Source organism: Anopheles moucheti, chromosome 2 (assembly GCF_943734755.1).
Source record: "Anopheles moucheti chromosome 2, idAnoMoucSN_F20_07, whole genome shotgun sequence".
NCBI classification, from domain to species: domain Eukaryota; kingdom Metazoa; phylum Arthropoda; class Insecta; order Diptera; family Culicidae; genus Anopheles; species Anopheles moucheti.
In genome coordinates, this window is record NC_069140.1 from 12,816,563 (window position 1) to 12,835,097 (window position 18,535).

General features: G+C 40.3%; 1 protein-coding gene across 1 annotated transcript in view; it reads left to right on the forward strand.

Moving 5' to 3' along the window:
• The window catches only part of LOC128310407 (allatostatin-A receptor-like), a 54,824-nt gene extending 36,551 nt beyond the window's left edge, over positions 1 to 18,273 (forward strand). Inside the window, exons 2-4 of the mRNA XM_053047043.1 lie at positions 3,498 to 3,767; positions 7,143 to 7,301; positions 18,116 to 18,273. Of these exons, the coding sequence (XP_052903003.1) occupies positions 3,498 to 3,767; positions 7,143 to 7,301; positions 18,116 to 18,217 (531 nt within the window). The 3' untranslated portion in view covers positions 18,218 to 18,273. The remainder of the gene's footprint in view (positions 1 to 3,497; positions 3,768 to 7,142; positions 7,302 to 18,115) is intronic.
• The last annotated feature ends 262 nt before the right edge of the window (positions 18,274 to 18,535 follow it).

Here is an 18,535-nt window from a genome sequence, read left to right on the forward strand (position 1 = left end):
CCTAATTAAAAAGCCCCAGAAACTTCATCCTTTGATTAAGCTTGTTATGATGAAGTGCTCATGCATATTGAATGTAATTATTGAAGAGCCATCGAACCGTGATTATTTTGTGTGCCAGTGTTGTTATCCTGAAGTAATTTATCAGCTTCAGTATTCATCATAATTGGAATACTTGTCTGTAAATCAGTATATGTCAGAATTGTTGTATACATAAACGAGAATAAAAAGATTGAATAAAAAAATATATTTTTACAGAAACAATAAGATGTCAACCAAGTAAGGACAAAGGTTGAGCCGCATTACAACGCATCACCAACAGAAATAGAGAGCTTAGCTTTATACTACAAACAATTTGATACGATGGGATGTTGCCCACGAGAATTATAAAACTATCCAGCGTGTTGGATCGCTTCCCACACGATTGTGTCGCTTCCTTTATCACGTTGACGGGTTGCTGCGTAGGTTTTGGTTTCTCATGCAAACCAAATCGAGACCTTCGGGAAAAGTTCCGGCAACAAAGGAAACCTTTTCTTCCCACAGCATCCGTATGCAGCATCGTCGTAGGTGACAACATTATTGTGGTGTTTTAGTGAAATTGCTTTTGATCATTTGAGTGAATAAATTATTAAAAGGTTCTTCCTCATGGATATGGATCGTTTTGAGTTAATTTTAAATTCAACCAATGGAAACGGTGTGAATAGGAAATACATTTAAAGGACTATAATTCCGTTATAAGACGTTGGTAATTCTTAACAGTGTTGCTAAGGTGAAAGCCTGTGGTATGGAGAAATATGCTCTGTTAATATGGTTCATAAGGAGATTTATACCCACGATGTTAGTTATTTTCCACCTTCTGTTATCTATCGGATTTTGCAGAAGAAAACAGCGCGTGTAAAAAAAAACACTGCGCCAAGCTGCGTGGGATATACTTAGATTGGCAAAAAAAGAAGAAAAACAACACAACTGATTGATAGCCATTCAAGCACGATGGGGATGGTTTTGACGTGCTCAAGATCATGCGATTCCAACAGTCAGGCCGAGTGGGCAGCGTTTATAGCGAGCGTTTCCTTGAATTCACGCGTACTGCTTAGCTCAACGTACAGCTTTTGGTGGGAAATTGAATTGAAATTGAAAACGTTTGTGGCCAAACGGTTGTTTGCTTTTCGCATCGATCGAGGCAGGCATGTAGCGGCAGAAGTTCTTTACGACACAAACGTAAAAAAGTGAATGACAATTTAACGAATTCGAATCAATTTCAATCATGTTACCATTGGTCGATATTCGGTACGGTGGAGGGCTTGGCGTTTGCGGAGGCTTGGTTGTAATTTTTTCAAAATAATGCAGCACTGATGGTCACATTAGATGAAATGCTGTTTAATTATATGTAGGTAATTCTTATTGATTAACGTAATGATTTTATATAAGAACATGAAATATGAAAAAACACGACAGAACGTTGCTTACGGTGAAACAAATTCGTGCAATGTCGTGCCACCAACTTTCCGTATATAAATGAATTTTCGTTTGACTACCGTTTGGGAATCCTGAAATGAAAAGAAACAAGAATGGTAACCATTTTTGCGTTTTCATTTAATTTATTGCCGCAGGAAGTTGGTCTTGAATAACGGCGAAATAATGTAAAATTTCCGGTAGGTTATCCTTCCGACAAGGAACCCAGAAGGATCACGGAGGATAATCTGATGCTAATCTGGTTACGCGCAGAGTTTCGGTTTATTATGTTTTGATTTAAAAAAATATGAGGAAAATCTTCCATCTATTTCATTTAAAATTTTTAGAATAGCTTAAGAATCTTAAAGAGAAACATTGACATTAGAATATATCAAGTAGAGTGAATGCTTGAAGATGAAACTCCGTGCTATGATTGAAAATGAAAGCAAAGCCTATCGAACAGCATTATCTTCTGAGCATTAAACCTCACCTTATTAAAACTCACACACGCTTCCACAGCATCTGCAGCTGCCTATACGTTTTGGTGCTTGGGTTCGGACCAAAGTCTAGATATTAAATGCAGTGCTAAAATTTATGACCCTTTTTTGATTTACGATCCGAAACCAAAGTTCGTGGTGGTTGTGGCCTTTGCGCGATGCGACGAAGCAAAACTACCAACGGATGCGCCCGTTACCATGCCGGTGCGATCGAGTTACGGAGGTAACGGAGTTATTGCCTAGTAATTAAATATATTAAGTGTTGATTAATTAATTTACGTCCCAAAGTCCGACCCGGTGGTCTCAACCGGGGGTACGGCATAGTGCGCATCCTACTTGCCACTGGTTGAGTGATGTTGATGACGATGAAGGTGATGGTGATAATGATGATGATGATGATGATGATGATTATTATTTTTACTGTTGGTAAGGTAAAGAACCGAAGTGAACGATTTGTCTCTGTGGTGAAAAGTTAAGCGATGGAAATGAATGGCGGAGTAACTCGAATGACGTACTGGTGATGAAGGTAAAGAAGGAAATTTAGAGTACATTGGAATACACACAAACACAATTCCAATCCGTTAGCAACCGGTCGTCTGAGATAGGAAGTTGGTCCAATGTGCCAAGATGCCTTAGCCGAGTACATATAACAGCTTATTTATGTTCCAAGATGATACGGGTATAAAATTCGTATCTTGTGCGCTCGTACCGTACAGCAGCTGCAGCTTCCATGGGGTTGCGGCTTTTCCAACGAAGAAACAATCGTACGAGATCAACCAAGAAGACGTTTTATTCATCGATCCTTGCAAGTGAAATGTCTCACGAGGGTTGTTTGCTGAAACTTTCGCTCTTCTTACTTCCGCCTTGTGTTGGCAGCACAATGTGGTGTGTGGTTGCTGTTGTATGGGTTTGATTCCCCACAAAATCTTTCACCTTAGCGACACCGGCATTGACTAAACAAAAATTTAAAATTCCTACCACTTTCTTTCAGTTGCACGGGTTCACCTTTATGTTTTTCTATTGCTTTGTGTGTTTTATTTGTGGGTGTTAAGTCAAATCAACAACATGTGCAGCAGAAAGGCACAGATTCTTTTGGTGATTTAAACAAAAATGGTACATCGACATCGAAATAAATACTTAAAAATTGATTTTTTAACATATGTGAGAAATCTCCTTTAATGTTTGTTATATAAACCTCACCTTATTAAAACTCTTTCGCACGGTATCTTTCGCAAAATGTTTCTGCACTTGAAGCCCAAGAAAACGTGTCCCACGATCTCCGTGTTCTGTTTGCTACTGTTTATTCCGTTGTCTTCCTTTACTTATTTCTAAAATTCATTATTGATCTAGGCAGGATTATCTAGGGCAATTAATCTATAAAGTGCGTGAAACCTTTCATGAAACCTTTCATGCAAAAATAATTCCAACAACATATTATTAACATGTATTTTTATACAATTTTCTGTGATGGGTTCCTATAGTTAAAGCCTATTATAGACGAATTAGGAGTACGTAAATAAATAAAATTACCCAATTATTTTTCTTTTGCAGAAATTCAAATACCTTGACCGGGAGATAGAGACATGCGGGTTCATCGAAAAGGATAGCCCCTCCTGGGCCGCCTTTCATATCGCGTTCTTCCTTAGCTCGTACGTGGTGCCGCTAATACTGATCAGCGTCCTGTACATGTGGATGCTGTCGCGGCTATGGCGAAGTTCGGTCGGTGGCCGGTCGGCAGAATCGAAAAAGGGCAAAAAGCGCGTTACCCGGCTGGTGGTGATCGTGGTAGCGGCATTCGCTTCATTATGGTTTCCCATACAGGTAAGCAAACGGGGTTGTGGGTGTAAGCGATTGAAATGCTGTTGCCATGATATAAGAGCATTAGGTAGTGAAGGTATTCGACAATGGGCGTCAACAGTTGGCAGAAAGCTCCTTTGTTGAGGATTGTTATTGCTACGATGTTCATGGTAGCGTACTACCAGGAGGGAAAAAAAGAGAAAGCAGTTGCAAGCTATTTCGGGTGACAAAATAGTAAGTCATCGAGCAAGTGTCTTTGCTGTCACACGCACATGTCGTCCACAACAACACACTAAGTGATGTCAAATATAAGAGCGAATGCTTTTTAGTGTAATGGGTGAGAAACGAGCTCCAGTGTTGGTGTTGCTGAGACATTAGGAGCTCAGCAGCAGAACAGAATATTGAACGATTTCGAACGGAACAATCGGAGGAGCTAGGAGCTTGATAGCTATTTTTGTGTGACCAACGAAAGTCGTTCGATGCGTAGATGGTAACGGTTGACTGCAAAAACTTTTCTGGAAACTTACCTTTATTAATTCCCGTTCTATACGTCACAGTTTCTATCGATAGTTATACTACAACGAACAAACCTGAATAAATGTGAGAAAATGCTTGGTGGTACTGATTGAATTGAACCTCCTGTTCTGTATCCTGCTAAGTAACAGGACCATATCATGATAGTGCAAATTAAGCTCATGTTATTGTAGAAACATTTAATGTTAAACGATAACTTAATGGCAATGTATATGTTTAAAACATTCAGTCAACAAACCTATGGAACCGGCAATGCTTATCGTCCTTCCAAAGCTACGATCATAAACGAGAATACCGGCCCTGGGTCATCAAAAAGGTTTCATCACGAAAAATGCCATAAATTCTGACCATAAATTCCTTGTTTACCATACCGAACAGGGCAGCTGTGGAGAAAACATTTTTGAGCCCATCGTCCTGATGGGTTTGGTGTTGTTTTGTGTGCTTTTTTTTTCGATTTGCAAAAAACATTACACCATCCTTGGGGCGGTGGCCCTGCCATGAAATGGTTTCAATTCAATTGCTCAATCACCGTCAGGGTGATGCCCTGATGCCGTAATGCAGGGTGTAGTAAACAGTAGAGTGTAGGCGGAACAGAATGTGATGCGCTCTAAATTCCTAAACTGACCAGTCAGGCTTTCCCCGCACCTCTGGGGGTTTACCGGTTTTACGGCATTGTGAGCATCCGTTCGACCTAGAAGTACCGTGTTGTCCCGTTTCGGTTGGCCGTTTGGCTCGTTTACCCGCCAAGGGTACGCAATGTGTTTAATAAATTGTAGCAAATCAAATCAAAGGCTCGATTGGCCGTAGCATGACGGTGCGAATCAGATGGACTGTGATTGATTGATGACCCGAAACGTACGCAAGCATTAGTGCTTGGCACGCGTATGAACTGACCCCGATTACATTTGATTGATATTTCTGCGCGGACGGGAAAATGGAAATGGAAAGATAACGGCGTGCGGGTGAAGCTAAATTCATAATCATTCACCAGTTTTCGTGAGCTGTTACCGATTGTTGTCTAACGTTATTAATCGAATACATGGGATCCACTGTGTCTAATCGAATTGTTTACCGGAACGACTATTATTTTGGATATTGGTTCGGATGAAATACCGAACCTGGAAAGCAAGCGCAGAAGCGCCTTTGATCATTCAAAGCAAGGTATTTCTTTGAACGGATATTGGGTTCCTCTTAGAATACATCGACTCAAATCAATTGTTCAATTCATTGGTATAGAAATTGTATCGAACTTAGGGCTATATCTTTTAACTTTGGTAGATTTATCCAGCTGGAAGGTCAAAATATTGGATTCCACGAAAGGTGCTCTTCTTCTGCTATTTCTTGGCGTAACGATTGGCCTAACGACTAGATTTATTTTATAACACAGTCTGATAGTCAGTCCAGTAGGGTAGATGAACTTTTTTACTGAAGCAATTAGAAAAGCATTGTATTTCACAATATAATTGAGTGATATTCTCCAGAAATTCAAACTCTGTAGAATTCTTGAATTGCAGATACTTGCATGGAGAGAGATTTATCAAATTTACCATTCCGATAATTGTTATCCTTCTTGAATGTTTCAACTTTGACTGCTGTAATCGTTTCAGATTTTCTGTATGACAAGTTCTATGGAATGAATAAGTTACGGTTACATTTCATTGAAGGTAGCATGTACGACCAAGCGTTTGGACGCCAAATGCTTGCAGCACGTTTGCATAGGATTTTCACCCGGGGTCAACTAATGGATGGTAAACCTCGGTTCACAGTTCCATTTTCCATCCCGGTTTTCCGCTGAGCATGACCAAAAATCCACTGTACAAAAACATCACTACAGCTCGTTTCGTTTGATATCATAGCCCTGTAAAACCAGATCCATTAACAGCATTGCAAAATGTGCCCATTCCGCTGTACGGTTGTGGTAATGGCTAGTGCGGTATGCGACTGCGATGGTACGTTCAGTATGTATGCATACTACGCTAGCGGTACAGCAATAGCGCCTTTCCGCTTTGCTGTGCCGAAGCGAGAAATGAATCAATGTTTCTGAATTGAAAAGGCACGAGACATTCAATTTAATCAAATACGATAAACATAGTGGAAAATAGTACGTTTCCTGTTGCTGTTTTGGATGTTTGAACCCGGTCAACCGAGTTGGTCGCAGAGCAAACAGTTTGGATGAGATGCATTAAAGCATCGCTGCTCAAAAATGCTATTAAATATTTCAACACCCATTAATGCGACAGATGAGTTCACATTAATAGAACCACCGTTTTGAAAACTACAAATTAGTCCCCGTTTTGCAATACATTTATTTATATTGTTTGCATTGAGCAGATCCATTCACTGGTTGGCCGTGGCTAGTGCCGCTCTGTGTCCGATTGTAAAACCAATTTCCATACACACACACACTCCTACAGTGCGGCACTTTACAGTCAACCATTATCCCAATTTCAATTTTATGCTTCGAAGAACTAGTGCATCGGGCACCGCCCGAAAAGGGTCAACATGTTACTTTACATCACGTTGTAAATTTAATCTCATTAAAATGATAATTGCTTTGCAGCTTCAAGACCAGTGCATGATGGTCGTTTTTATGGAGTCGTGCGGTTTTGATAACGCCACGCAAGTGTTTGCAGTTGAGCTTTCGTTCAATTGCTGCAGCGGTAACATGTTTGTTATCTTATTTGTTCAGCTTGGCTTTTAATTAGCAATGATTTACATACAAGGAGATTCTAAATTAATTTAAATTTCGGTGGTTTGGTTCTTTGAGCAGTTGTAGGTCAAAATGTTAGCTATATTTTTCATTTCTATTTTCAGAGTTCTTTATTTGGTGTGACGAAAATAATGCTTTACTCTATGTTCTTGCAGGTCATCCTGGTGCTGAAGAGTGTGGACGTATTTGTGCCGGATACACATTTTAAAATTTCACTACAAATTGTATCACACGTCCTGGCCTACACGAGCTCCTGCATAAACCCGCTGCTATACGCGTTCCTGTCGGAAAACTTTCGGAAAGCATTCCGTAAGGTGGGTATTCGGTTGCTGCAGATAACCGCAGAGATTTTTTCCCTCGTATTTCGTCACCTAACCCATCATGATGGTGGAAGGATGAGTTCACCGTTCTGCGTTCTGCATTGTTATTTCCATCGTCGTGGTTTAGTTGTCGTGACGGGGTCCTTTCACAATGGGGAACCATTTGTCATTCCATTATGCCTGTCGGTAGTATTGCTCTTTGGCATTTTTCTTTTTGTCAGCTCAGTGCGGTATTGTGTCATTTCAGATACCTATGTGGTAAAACAATGTTTTCCCGAGTTTCGCTCACGGCTTTGTGGTTACTTTCATCTTTCTACCTGCTAAAGGCATGTTTTAATTCTACGTTTTAAACATTTTTTTCCTATTCTGAGTAACATTTTCATGAAACGCGTTGTTTTATGCATGACTAAAGTGTACAAAAGTATTGCTTGTCAGTGAAATACAAGCTAGAGTTTTTCATTAGAAAATCAATCGATACGATCCATTCTATCATAAATTTGCAGCATTGCTTGCTTCGGAAGAACACGCGAATGCGTCGTTTTACGATATGTAGACCTTGAGGACGATCGTAATCCTTGAAAACAACTCCTCTTTTGGCATGGTTGGGAAATCGAAAATAACAGTGCTTTTGCGCGCAGGACACAGTAAATAGCTTCACATTACAATTGTTTTGTTGTGATTTAATGATGAAATATCCGTTTACATTGAGCAGCACAGATCTGCACGAAGCAGGCTAATGGGTTGTAGTGTTTTTATTATCCGGCAATGAATACATTAGGATTCATGTATTCGATGATGAATAACAAATTCCTTGACTATAAATTACATCCCTTAGGATATTGCTCTCTGACTTTTTGATAAGCACAATTTTGATTACATTTCAACATACATCAGTGTTTTTTTTTTTGTGGTGTTTACATCAGGCAGGCAGTGTTTTTTCGTGATAGCTACTGTTATCGAACAAAATACTCAGAAAAAGGCAGTACGTACTCCGGATCCCTGTTAGGTGTATTATTTCAATCAAAATTAAATCAATATTGTGCGATGAATGTATGTTTTCCAGAAAAAGGTAATAGACGAAAGATAATGGGCTATGGGTTGCTAACTTTCATGAGATGTTTGTTAGACTTGTACTTCCGTGTGTCAAAACACTTAGTTTAAAAGCCCCGTCATCAGTATTAGGGAAAATCAAAGTCCCTTTTACAAACAAGCACGTTTTGGAATCATAAACATCAACTCTGAACGACATGATCTTGATGGGTTGATTCAGCAAACCCTTGCCTGTACGTTTTTCCCATTGCCCGCTGCTAATCCTGATTCCCATTCGATCTCAACTTGAACGCTAGAACTTGAACGACTTGCTCACGTGTTTGATGCTTCGGTTTGATGAGCGTTCCGGTTGACGTGACCGGAAATAGAATTGATTTTCATCGATAAAGCAGGTCACCTAAGATTGCTGCCACTTCTGGGTACTAATTTGCATTTTGCAACTCGTATTACTCGGACGGTACCTATGTAAACACAATTCTACGTGTTGTATTTTACGGGTAAGGGTTAGAGCCGCAACGTGACCATTAGTATCGTGAAGCAATAATCAATCGACCTTTTGTAGACGACGAGATAAATATTACGTTAACAGGTTCGGGGCATTAGAAAGGTGAAAAAGCAAACATGCTTTGTGTGCGTAAAACACTCTTGAAGTGCGTAAGGTGCGTGCGTGTTGAAGAGGTCATATGCGTGCGGTAAGAAAAAGGGTAAAATTTGTTCATTTTGATTTATTTTGGGTGTTTATTTATCACGCCTTATCAACAACGCCTTTTATCTGTCACAAGATCTTGCATGAATCGTTTGGTTTTAGGGAAATAAAAAGAATATAATATTTTTGCAAGATTTCACACGAGGATTGTGGATGTATTTCTTTGGCGCTTAGTGTAATTGCTAATATTTTAAATAAAAACTTTCCTAGAACAGTAAGAAAGCAAGAATTGATTACTTTCCAAAAAAGCAACACAAAACAAGGTGGTGTCAGCCAAACTAGAATATCTGCAGATATTAGTTTTGCAGAAGGCCTGTTATATTTACGAGGAATTTCAATCATCTCTACATCCGACTCATGTAGCTCGAATGATAGTCTCATTTTGTCCGAGCGAAATATCATAGAGTGGAAATAGCAGCACTGCACGAGCTGATGGTTCCGTACGTCCAATGCAATTAAGAAACTTTCATTCGACGAATGAAAGTTGGAACTGTTACGATCAATCGTTGTTTTGGAAATGAATCTCGTGCGAACTGTATACCAACTTCATGGTTATGCATGCGTGGCAGATGTTTGATATCCAGAGTAACAAATAAGTTATCAATGCGAAGTCCTTGTCGCAAAGCACAAGTTCCTGGTGTTTTCATTTCCGGTGATGCTGGGAAGTGGCATTATGATGACTCATGAGCGGATGGGCATCCATTGTATACAATTTCTATACCATGGCATTCTAAGGCTAACTAATAATTCCTTTCATTGGCAAAAAGCATATTCTGAAACCAGCGCTTTAAGCATCAAAGCACTAGCCGCAATGATCGTACCACATCCACTGGCTTTAGTGGCTTGATTGTGACAGTCCACAATCGATCAATTCCTTACATTCCTTCTCCAGAGAAGTTGGCCATGTCAGAGACATCTAATCTTCGGTCATTTTTCCATTTCCACCATCTTTGTGTATCGTATCTGGTTTATGTCATAAGCGCACCCATTGAATACGTTTCTATCCCCTAATACACTCCAACTCTACAATGTTCAATGATTACGCATTGCTGGTTCTGGGTTGCCGCTAAATCTAATTATAAATTTTTGTTTTGAAAAAACTGGCCATGGACAGGGTGCAGAAGTTGTGCAAACTTTATTTCGTATGCAATGTATGATCTCTTCCAAACGTACTCTCTGGTCGAAATTTTACTGCTGGCTGCAGATCACGTTACAGTGCGCTATTTTCGTCCAAACCCATTGGTTCAAAATCTAAAAAGAAAAGTGAGTGAAAAATACAAACAGGACGTCATACTCTTATCCGCAAAAAGTGCCTTGCGGTATTGCTTACGAGTTGAAATTGTTTATTTGAAAACCGCTAAATGGCCCGCAGAAGAGACCGCCGTACTGAGGTGTGAACGTATGGACACGGATCGAGCGCAAACTGACGTTTTGTTTATGCGCACGGGCGTATAAATAAAGTCGTAACATCAAACGATTGCTACCAGACGGCGGAATTTCTTTGGTGCCAGACCGACTGGGTTTGCGATGTTGATCATTTTCCTGTCACACTCCCCATCGGTACTTTATTTCATACATTCTCTATATTTTATTCGTCTTCTATTTTTTTTTAATGCGAACAGTTCCGAGTCGAATACGCGGTGGATTGTATTGTTTGGCTCATGGGCAAAAACGATGCACGTGTTGCCATCGATGGATAAAGTCAATAGCGGAAAAAAGTCTCGCAGAAGCAGCTTCAGTCAGCGAAAAGAGCTGATATATGATGCAATTTATTCTACTACCGTGACACAATCAGTTGATTGAATAGTTCTTAGACGAAATTAGCTGATATAAAAATTATTTAAGAAATTGCAAACAAACTATATTGGCCTTCGTTAATGGGGGTTTAAGATAAATGTGTTATTTTTAAAGCAAAAATTAAAAACCACTACACAATTTGTAGCGTACTGTATTTCCAAGAATGCTCTATTCGATGATAAAGGTCATAGTTTTGATTCAGTTCGTGCTTTGAACCATAACATATTCACTGCGTTGCACGGACTCTTCTGGATCTCGACAGCGATGAGTGCTCTGTTTGAAGCTCGGCAAAGATTGCAACGTATCTGATGCGTGCACTCACAGCAACTGTAAGCTCGGGGGACACAAGAACACAAGGATGCAATATGTATTCATGCTCATCGTCAGTTTGCAATGCATCCCGGCATGTCATCAAGCAGCTGCATTCGAGCGCCCCGCTGCCACGATAAGGGTACGGTTTTATGGTGCATGGAAAAAAGGGAAACCGATTCGTTGACAACATCCAAAACGCTACAACACATCATCGGTACGCCACATCGTTGTACGTCAGTCAGGTGGAATAAGGCAGACGCTAGCGCTGGTCGTGAATTGAGGTGTACTGGCCTGAAACAAATGTCGTACAAGTGGGGTGTTGTCAAATGATTTCCCAACGATTAAAGGTTAATGGAAACTACAGGACGGGATATAAACCGAGCGTGGTGCCGGTGGACGTGTTTTGCACCTTCGGTCGGATCGCTCGGAGGGGTCACACTTGGTGTTTTACGATTCGTACGAATGTACGGTACCGGTCAAGGCCAGCACGTAGAAGGGCAACTGGGAGTGTGGATGGTATGCTACTAGTCACGACACGCGACGGAAGATGTCAAGGAAAAAGGAAGAACCACTTTTATTAACCCAATGGGAATGCTTTGGTTGGTGACAATACTGGTGGTGGTAAAAAGAATGAATGGCCCACGCTACCATCGTAAAAGCATGTCACAGAAATTGAGGAAACGACATATGGCAGAAACTTTATGTTATTTGTTAGGTGATTTGTAAAGCTTGTACGGAAACTTTGCTCGAATGCTCAAACTTGGTTGTTGGGAACTCGGGAGTTTTATTTATATTTATTTAAGTTTATTAAAAAGTTTTATTAAACAGGTTTATTGGCAATTGACACATTGCAAGTTGTGTGACGGTGATGTTTTATATGGGAGAAAACATGGGCAAGAGTCACTTGTTTTTTTTTTTTAATTCTGGCAGCTTCATTGGAGTTCTCATTTTAAATGAACGATTTAAATTATACGAAGAAGCTCTCAAAACAAATTAAGCTTCAAAAATAAAAGTGTCAAAGTCTACTTCAACGCAAGCAAACAGTCAAGTTGGTGCTTGCAACAATTTCATAGAACGCACGAAGCGTGTAGCTAGGAATGAACAACATTTTAGTTTCTGGTTAGGCTGGTTAGGCAAAGCGTGAACAAATCACGTTATGCTTACTAAAAAATTCCCTTATTAGCTATTTCAAGAATGTTCAACATACTTGTACATACTTGTACAATAGACATTATCGCAGTCTGTGATAAACCGACGCACGAAAGCTTCGAGAACACTCGAAAAACACGAGAGTGTCCATCATCCGTTCAGTCGTTCACGATGGTGGTCTTGGAGTGACCTACTTTTCGATAAGCTATTTCTCATTCTCGAGAGTCATTACCTTACCCTGTCACGTTATTCCGCCCGCTGCTAGGGCTGCCTGTTTTGCCTGTGGTGCAATTCCTGACAGACACAGCAGCACCCGTACTGCTAGACACGTTTACCGTCGCTAACCGTTGACTTTCCAGGCGAGCGTTGTGAGCGATGTCCTAGCCGGATAGCACATCGCACGGGCAACCGATGGTGAAACGATGTTTAACCTGATAAATATTTAATACGAGAGTCATTTCTGCGCCCATAATGTTAAAACCAGGCTGTACTATGAGGTGACACTGGTGGCGCATGTGGTGACGGTCGGACATGTTCCTATAGACGGCAGGCTTGGGAGAAGTGGTCGATGCGCGAAAAGTTAGTGTACGTTGTCAGTGCCAATGGGTCGAGGTGCATCCACTCCACGCCAAACCACAGGAGGACTTTGGTGACAGAATGCTGGAACAAGATCGCACGCGCTGGTCGTTTCTTTACCACATTTTGAAGGTGGCGATGGGTCGCTAAATCGTTGCCGTTGGACTAAACTCATCCTCGGCGCTGGGTTGGAAAGTCTAAAGCACTTCACATTGCACTCAGCGGGAGACCAATCGTTTTGGATTATTCACGAGTAGGCTTCCTATACCTCAAGGAATACGACTATCCCGGGAAGATGGTTTCAATTTAGCATATTTGCAATGTAGTCGTTTCTGTCACCGATTCCCGCAATGCGTAGAGTTCACAGCTCAGTTCTCATCTTACCATCTTTTGAATTTTTAATTACAATAACTTTTTGATGGCTTTTATTACCTTCCAGCCTAACATTCGTAAGATAAGCTATTGACCGTGTTGTTTCTTAATATTATTTAACCATCATACCTTTATTTTAAATAGTATATGGAACGTTGACAACAATAATGGGGTTTTCAAGGTTAGACATTGTTTAAACGGGATTGAATTTATTTTTTGCACAAAATTCACAGTGATTATCTTCCATTTTTTATTCCATTCCATTTAATTATTTTCACCTACAAGAGTGAATGATTTATTATAAATAACGTTTATAGATGCTTTGAAACGGAACACATTATTCTTCAATCCAAAACATATCATAAATCATCTTAATGTGGACCTGTTTTTTGCTGGTCGTTGAATAGATTTATGACCCAATCATTTAATTTTTTGAAACAGTATAACAGTTGCGCATTTGTAAGCAAACGTTTTCAAATATTCATGCAAAAGCTTGCAACACATATTTAAAGTAGCGCTTAAAGAGGCATAGATATAGTATGCAAAACGATTTAAACACTCTACGCAACAATCAAATGAAATGAATGACAATGTAAGGTACGGAAATACACCTGCCATTTCACTGAAAGCATTCACCATTTGTCATATCTGTCGCAAATTGTTCGAAAACAAAAGTTGGACAGTTTTATACCCACCGGGGACACGATAGCGTCACGTTAAACGCGACCAGCAGCGATGTGACAAATAATACGACGGAATATGTATTGAATAACGACTTTTCCTGCACATTCCACTCGAGTACGCAACCGAAAACGGAAATGACGCAACGTCCACTCGAATGTTACCTTTACCGCAAGCCATCCTTGGAGGATTTCAGCTGCGTTTCCTTCTTCGTACCCTTGTCAAAGTACGGCCGGCATAGTGGGGCCCGCCCCAGCGGCGATGGAACGCTGGAGAAGATAAACGGCAAACGGTCGAAACCGAACATAATCGAACAGAAAAGGGACGTTCTTTTCCCGGCACGGTTCCTGGATGTAAGATATTGCAGGTACTCGAAACTATCTGAAACACTGGTTCGACCAGTCACACCGGACTAGGTACGAAAAACAATGACAGTCGTACGGGCAACTGGAAGTTAGTGCGGTCTCAGATTTTGTAGCTCGTAGTGCAGAAAAATCAATTCCGTTACAGTTCTTACAAACAGACGAAATTGTGAACGAAGATTCGTGTGTAGGTAGTTGGCAAAAGAACTTCATAAAATCTTACCACACATGGGAAACACGTTTTTTTTTCGCAAACAAGCTCAGTCACATCGCTCCACAGTTGCTCTAGGGACACTCGTTGTTTGATACTGTTAATTTTCTTTCGTAGTTTGATACTGCAACCATAGTTTGTCGTACGGAGCGAAGAGAGTGAAAGAGAGAGAGCACTGTTAACAGATGGTGTGGTGCAACACTACCCATCCGGGAAAGTTGTTGCGGTTGCATCTCCCTGTAACCCAGACTGATGTGTTGACGTACGGCAGCACATATGGCAATGCGCTTGCGATGCAAAGTTTGCCTCTGACACAGAGTTGACAAACAAGATCGCGGTTATGGTAACATAAAATGGTTTCCCGGTTCGTTCGCGCTTCCCGCTCGCCGCCATCCATCGCTCGGCTCGGGGACAACATTTCCTGATTTTTTGATAGCTTTTCTTCCATTTTCTTCAAGCGACGTAAATCTACATGCATCCCCAGTGCTCGCATGACTTGCCCACCCCGCGGGCTCCATCGCAATACAAAAGGCATAATAGACTTCCCGTTGCAACATGTACATATATTAGGTAAAAGCGAATGTAGGGCGAATGGGGTCCGCGCTGATGAGAATGTTGGCTCATGTGCTCCAGTGAACTAATTGCAGCTGCGCTTCCTTTCAGCATGCTGCACGTGCTGCATAAGCAACATCGAGTTCCTTTTGTTGGTGTCTTTGTGCTGCGCAATGTACGTGCTGCGTGCCTTGAGATCAGTTCCATCAAGACAAGCAGCTTCTACCGCAACATGAAACAGCTGGTGATAAAAGACATTACGGGGTTTGTTTGTAAGAGTGTTGCGCTGGTAGGCAAAGGAAAGCGAATGGGTTTTTGTGTGTGTGTGGGGGGGTGGATGCATTGGTAGCGCTTGGGTCAGGGCTGAATGCCAACGGATGATTACCGCGTAAGATTGAAAGCGGGATGTTGTGTCTAAATGTTTTCGTTTTATGTTACGCGTACAATTGCAGCACGGTTGTTTCGAATCAGACCGTTACGAACTGGCTGCGGTCATGCATTGCGGTGGTAAAATTTATTTAACGTACTTCCGAGCACAAAACTGTTCGTTGAGCACTTAACATTTTAACGCTGTAATGTGTGGTACTGTGTGGCAAACCAGCATCGCAAGTACAGCGGAGGAATAATGACAATTGGCAAATTGTCTGGAAGAAAGCCATAAACGATCACGAACAGATGTAGTAACAGGTTTAATGTGTTTTAGAACGGTACAGCTTAAAATAAATAGAATGTTAATGATTTTCGTTTGAAGTTGTTTGGTTGCACACAGGGTGTTTGGCCTGGATTTGATGATTTTCCTTTCGTTCGGTTACCTTTATTGGTTAACGTGAAACATTTGTTGGTGTAAATACATCGAATTTAAGATATCAGAGAGGATGGACGAGTGGAACCAAGGACCTTAATTCGATGGAATATTTTGCTGAGAAGCAGTCGAAGTGAATACTTTAATAACTTCCAACAGCGCCAAGGCCCAGTGAGTTTCTAAATAAAAGTCAATTTTTGCGATCCTTTACAGGGAAACTGTGGCATTGGCAACTGTGACCTCCTTACAGAGTCAGAGGAAATATTGAGGCTATTATTGAATCTGTTATTTTGATTATCTTGAGCAAAATTTGTTTTACTGCTAGTAACAAAATATTTCTTTAACTATTAACGGGCAAAACGTGATGTATTATGAGTACAAATATGCTCTTCAATAATTTTGTAATAATATAATTTGGAATATAATAGAATAATAATATAAAAATCAATTGTAATAATTTTTAAACTAAGTAGTTTAGTTTGTAATTGTAAATTTATTTTAATTGTAAGTTGTATTAAATTGTTTGGTTCGTAAAGCAGAAGCAGAAAAGAAATGAACCAAGTGGATTGTAAGCTAAACACGTGTACCATTGAATAGATTTTATTATTGAATCTACGCAAAGTTATAATTCTCTATTAATATCAGTGTAAGTTAAAAATGATTTCACTGTTTGATATATATAGCAATTTCCAACCAAATCGACTTTAAATGCAACACCATTCAGCAATACGGAAAGAAAGGGCAACACAAACATCCAATGATTTATTACACTTACATAGCACACCGTTGAGTTGAGCTTAAATATGACTAATTTGAATGATAAATGTTCAGTCCTTAAAAGCAGAATGGGATCAAATTGACGGTGGTAAGCTTATCTTAGTATTTTTTTCCGTTCAACGCCATTTCTGTGCGTAACGCGATGGACGGGCACGGGGTAGAGAGGGTGAAGAGGGCCGTACCATCATGATTGCTCGAACGCCTCGTGTGCATTGTGCGATGCACTGTTAACACGTTTTGCTTTTTGCTGCCTCCATCACCATACCGCGGTCACCCATTCATCATCATAAATTGCATACTTTTTCATAAACACTTTCCATCGCATCATTCTGTAGCCAATGCGGTTTACTTGGTTGTACCATCTTGCGAAGTGTGGATAGTAACCGGGGCTTTGGTTCGTCCTGGCACATATTTTCCACTGCGATGCCACGCAAAGGGCTGTCCAAGCATTCCCGCAGGACAACACTATAGACGTGAGAATGTAATTATGTTTTACTGCACTTCCTTCGTCTATCGGTGTTGCATTTGCGATTTAGTTGCAAGGGAAGAGTATATAATGATGCAGCTATGATTTAACTGAGTGCATCCAATGATTTTTTCCCCTAAACAGTAAATAATGCATAGACAGATAGGAAATGATCCTTGTTGCAGCTTCTTTCCACGCAAATTAACGAAAGTGCTCATTCACGATGTAAAATATGGTTGGGTTTAGTTTAGAGGTAACATTTTAAATACTTTATTTTGAAGTATTCAAAAAACAGTTAAATAATACCCTTTAGTATGTAGTTATCTTCCCTAAACTACCACTTACACGTTCGATTTTCGTTAATCATTTATTGAAGGTATTCAACCGAATCAAACGTTGTTTGATATATTAATCTGATAATTGGCAGGTATATGCAAATAAATCTGGCTCCATTAGGAAACATAGCATGGATTATAATTCAACCGAATCATCACAGTTTCTAGTCAACGGTTTTATGTGTACAGTTATCGCTCACTTTTGGTTTAAATAAAACAAATTAAGCTAACATCTGTTTATTTAAACTGTTTTACCCCAACCGGAATCAACCGAATCGAACAACCGAAACGGCTTATTAAATGCATGATTCGATTCATTCCTCAAAACCATACAATCTTGCTTTGCCATGCACACGACGTGCGTACGTATGCTTTGTTTAGCCGGACGTATAGGCACGCTTTTGTGAGATTATGGATTATTGTTTCGGCAAAGTATTTGCAATAAACAAGCTCAAACATCACGTACCATCCGGCGGGAACATTACCTTCGTATACCCGACATTGTTTGCGTGTGCGGTGAAGAAAATGGGTCCGTTGGGGCGCGATCCACTTTTAGGCGCTTTTGCTCGTTTACTATGCTCTCACAGAGGATTTTGTATCGCATGATTGAACGTGTGTGTTTTTTCTTCTCTCTTGTCTTATTTTCTGTTTTCCTACTAGATCGTCTACTGTGGTCCAGGAAGCCGTCGCCAGGGAAGCCAGAGACATATGCCACTGCCAACAAAAACGACACGAACCGGCAGTTGTCCAGACATTTTATAACCGGAAGCAATCGAGGAAACGTCCGTCACTTTCGTTTAATAAATTCTTCGTTTCAAGCCCGGTCGCAACGCTTCAATTCTTTCTCGTCTTCACACACATCGACACCATCAATACATCAATTACGCGGGACTAAACTGTAGGTAAGTGATAGTGAAACCTTCTTATGATCAAATCTTGTAAGATTTTTATATAGTTAGATAGATTTAATGTTGTGTATGGTAAGATTTTGCGTAATATTACGTTATTTTATCACTGTGGATATATGTTACTCAATGTGTTATATTAAACATAATAAATTGTAATATTCCTGGAGGGATG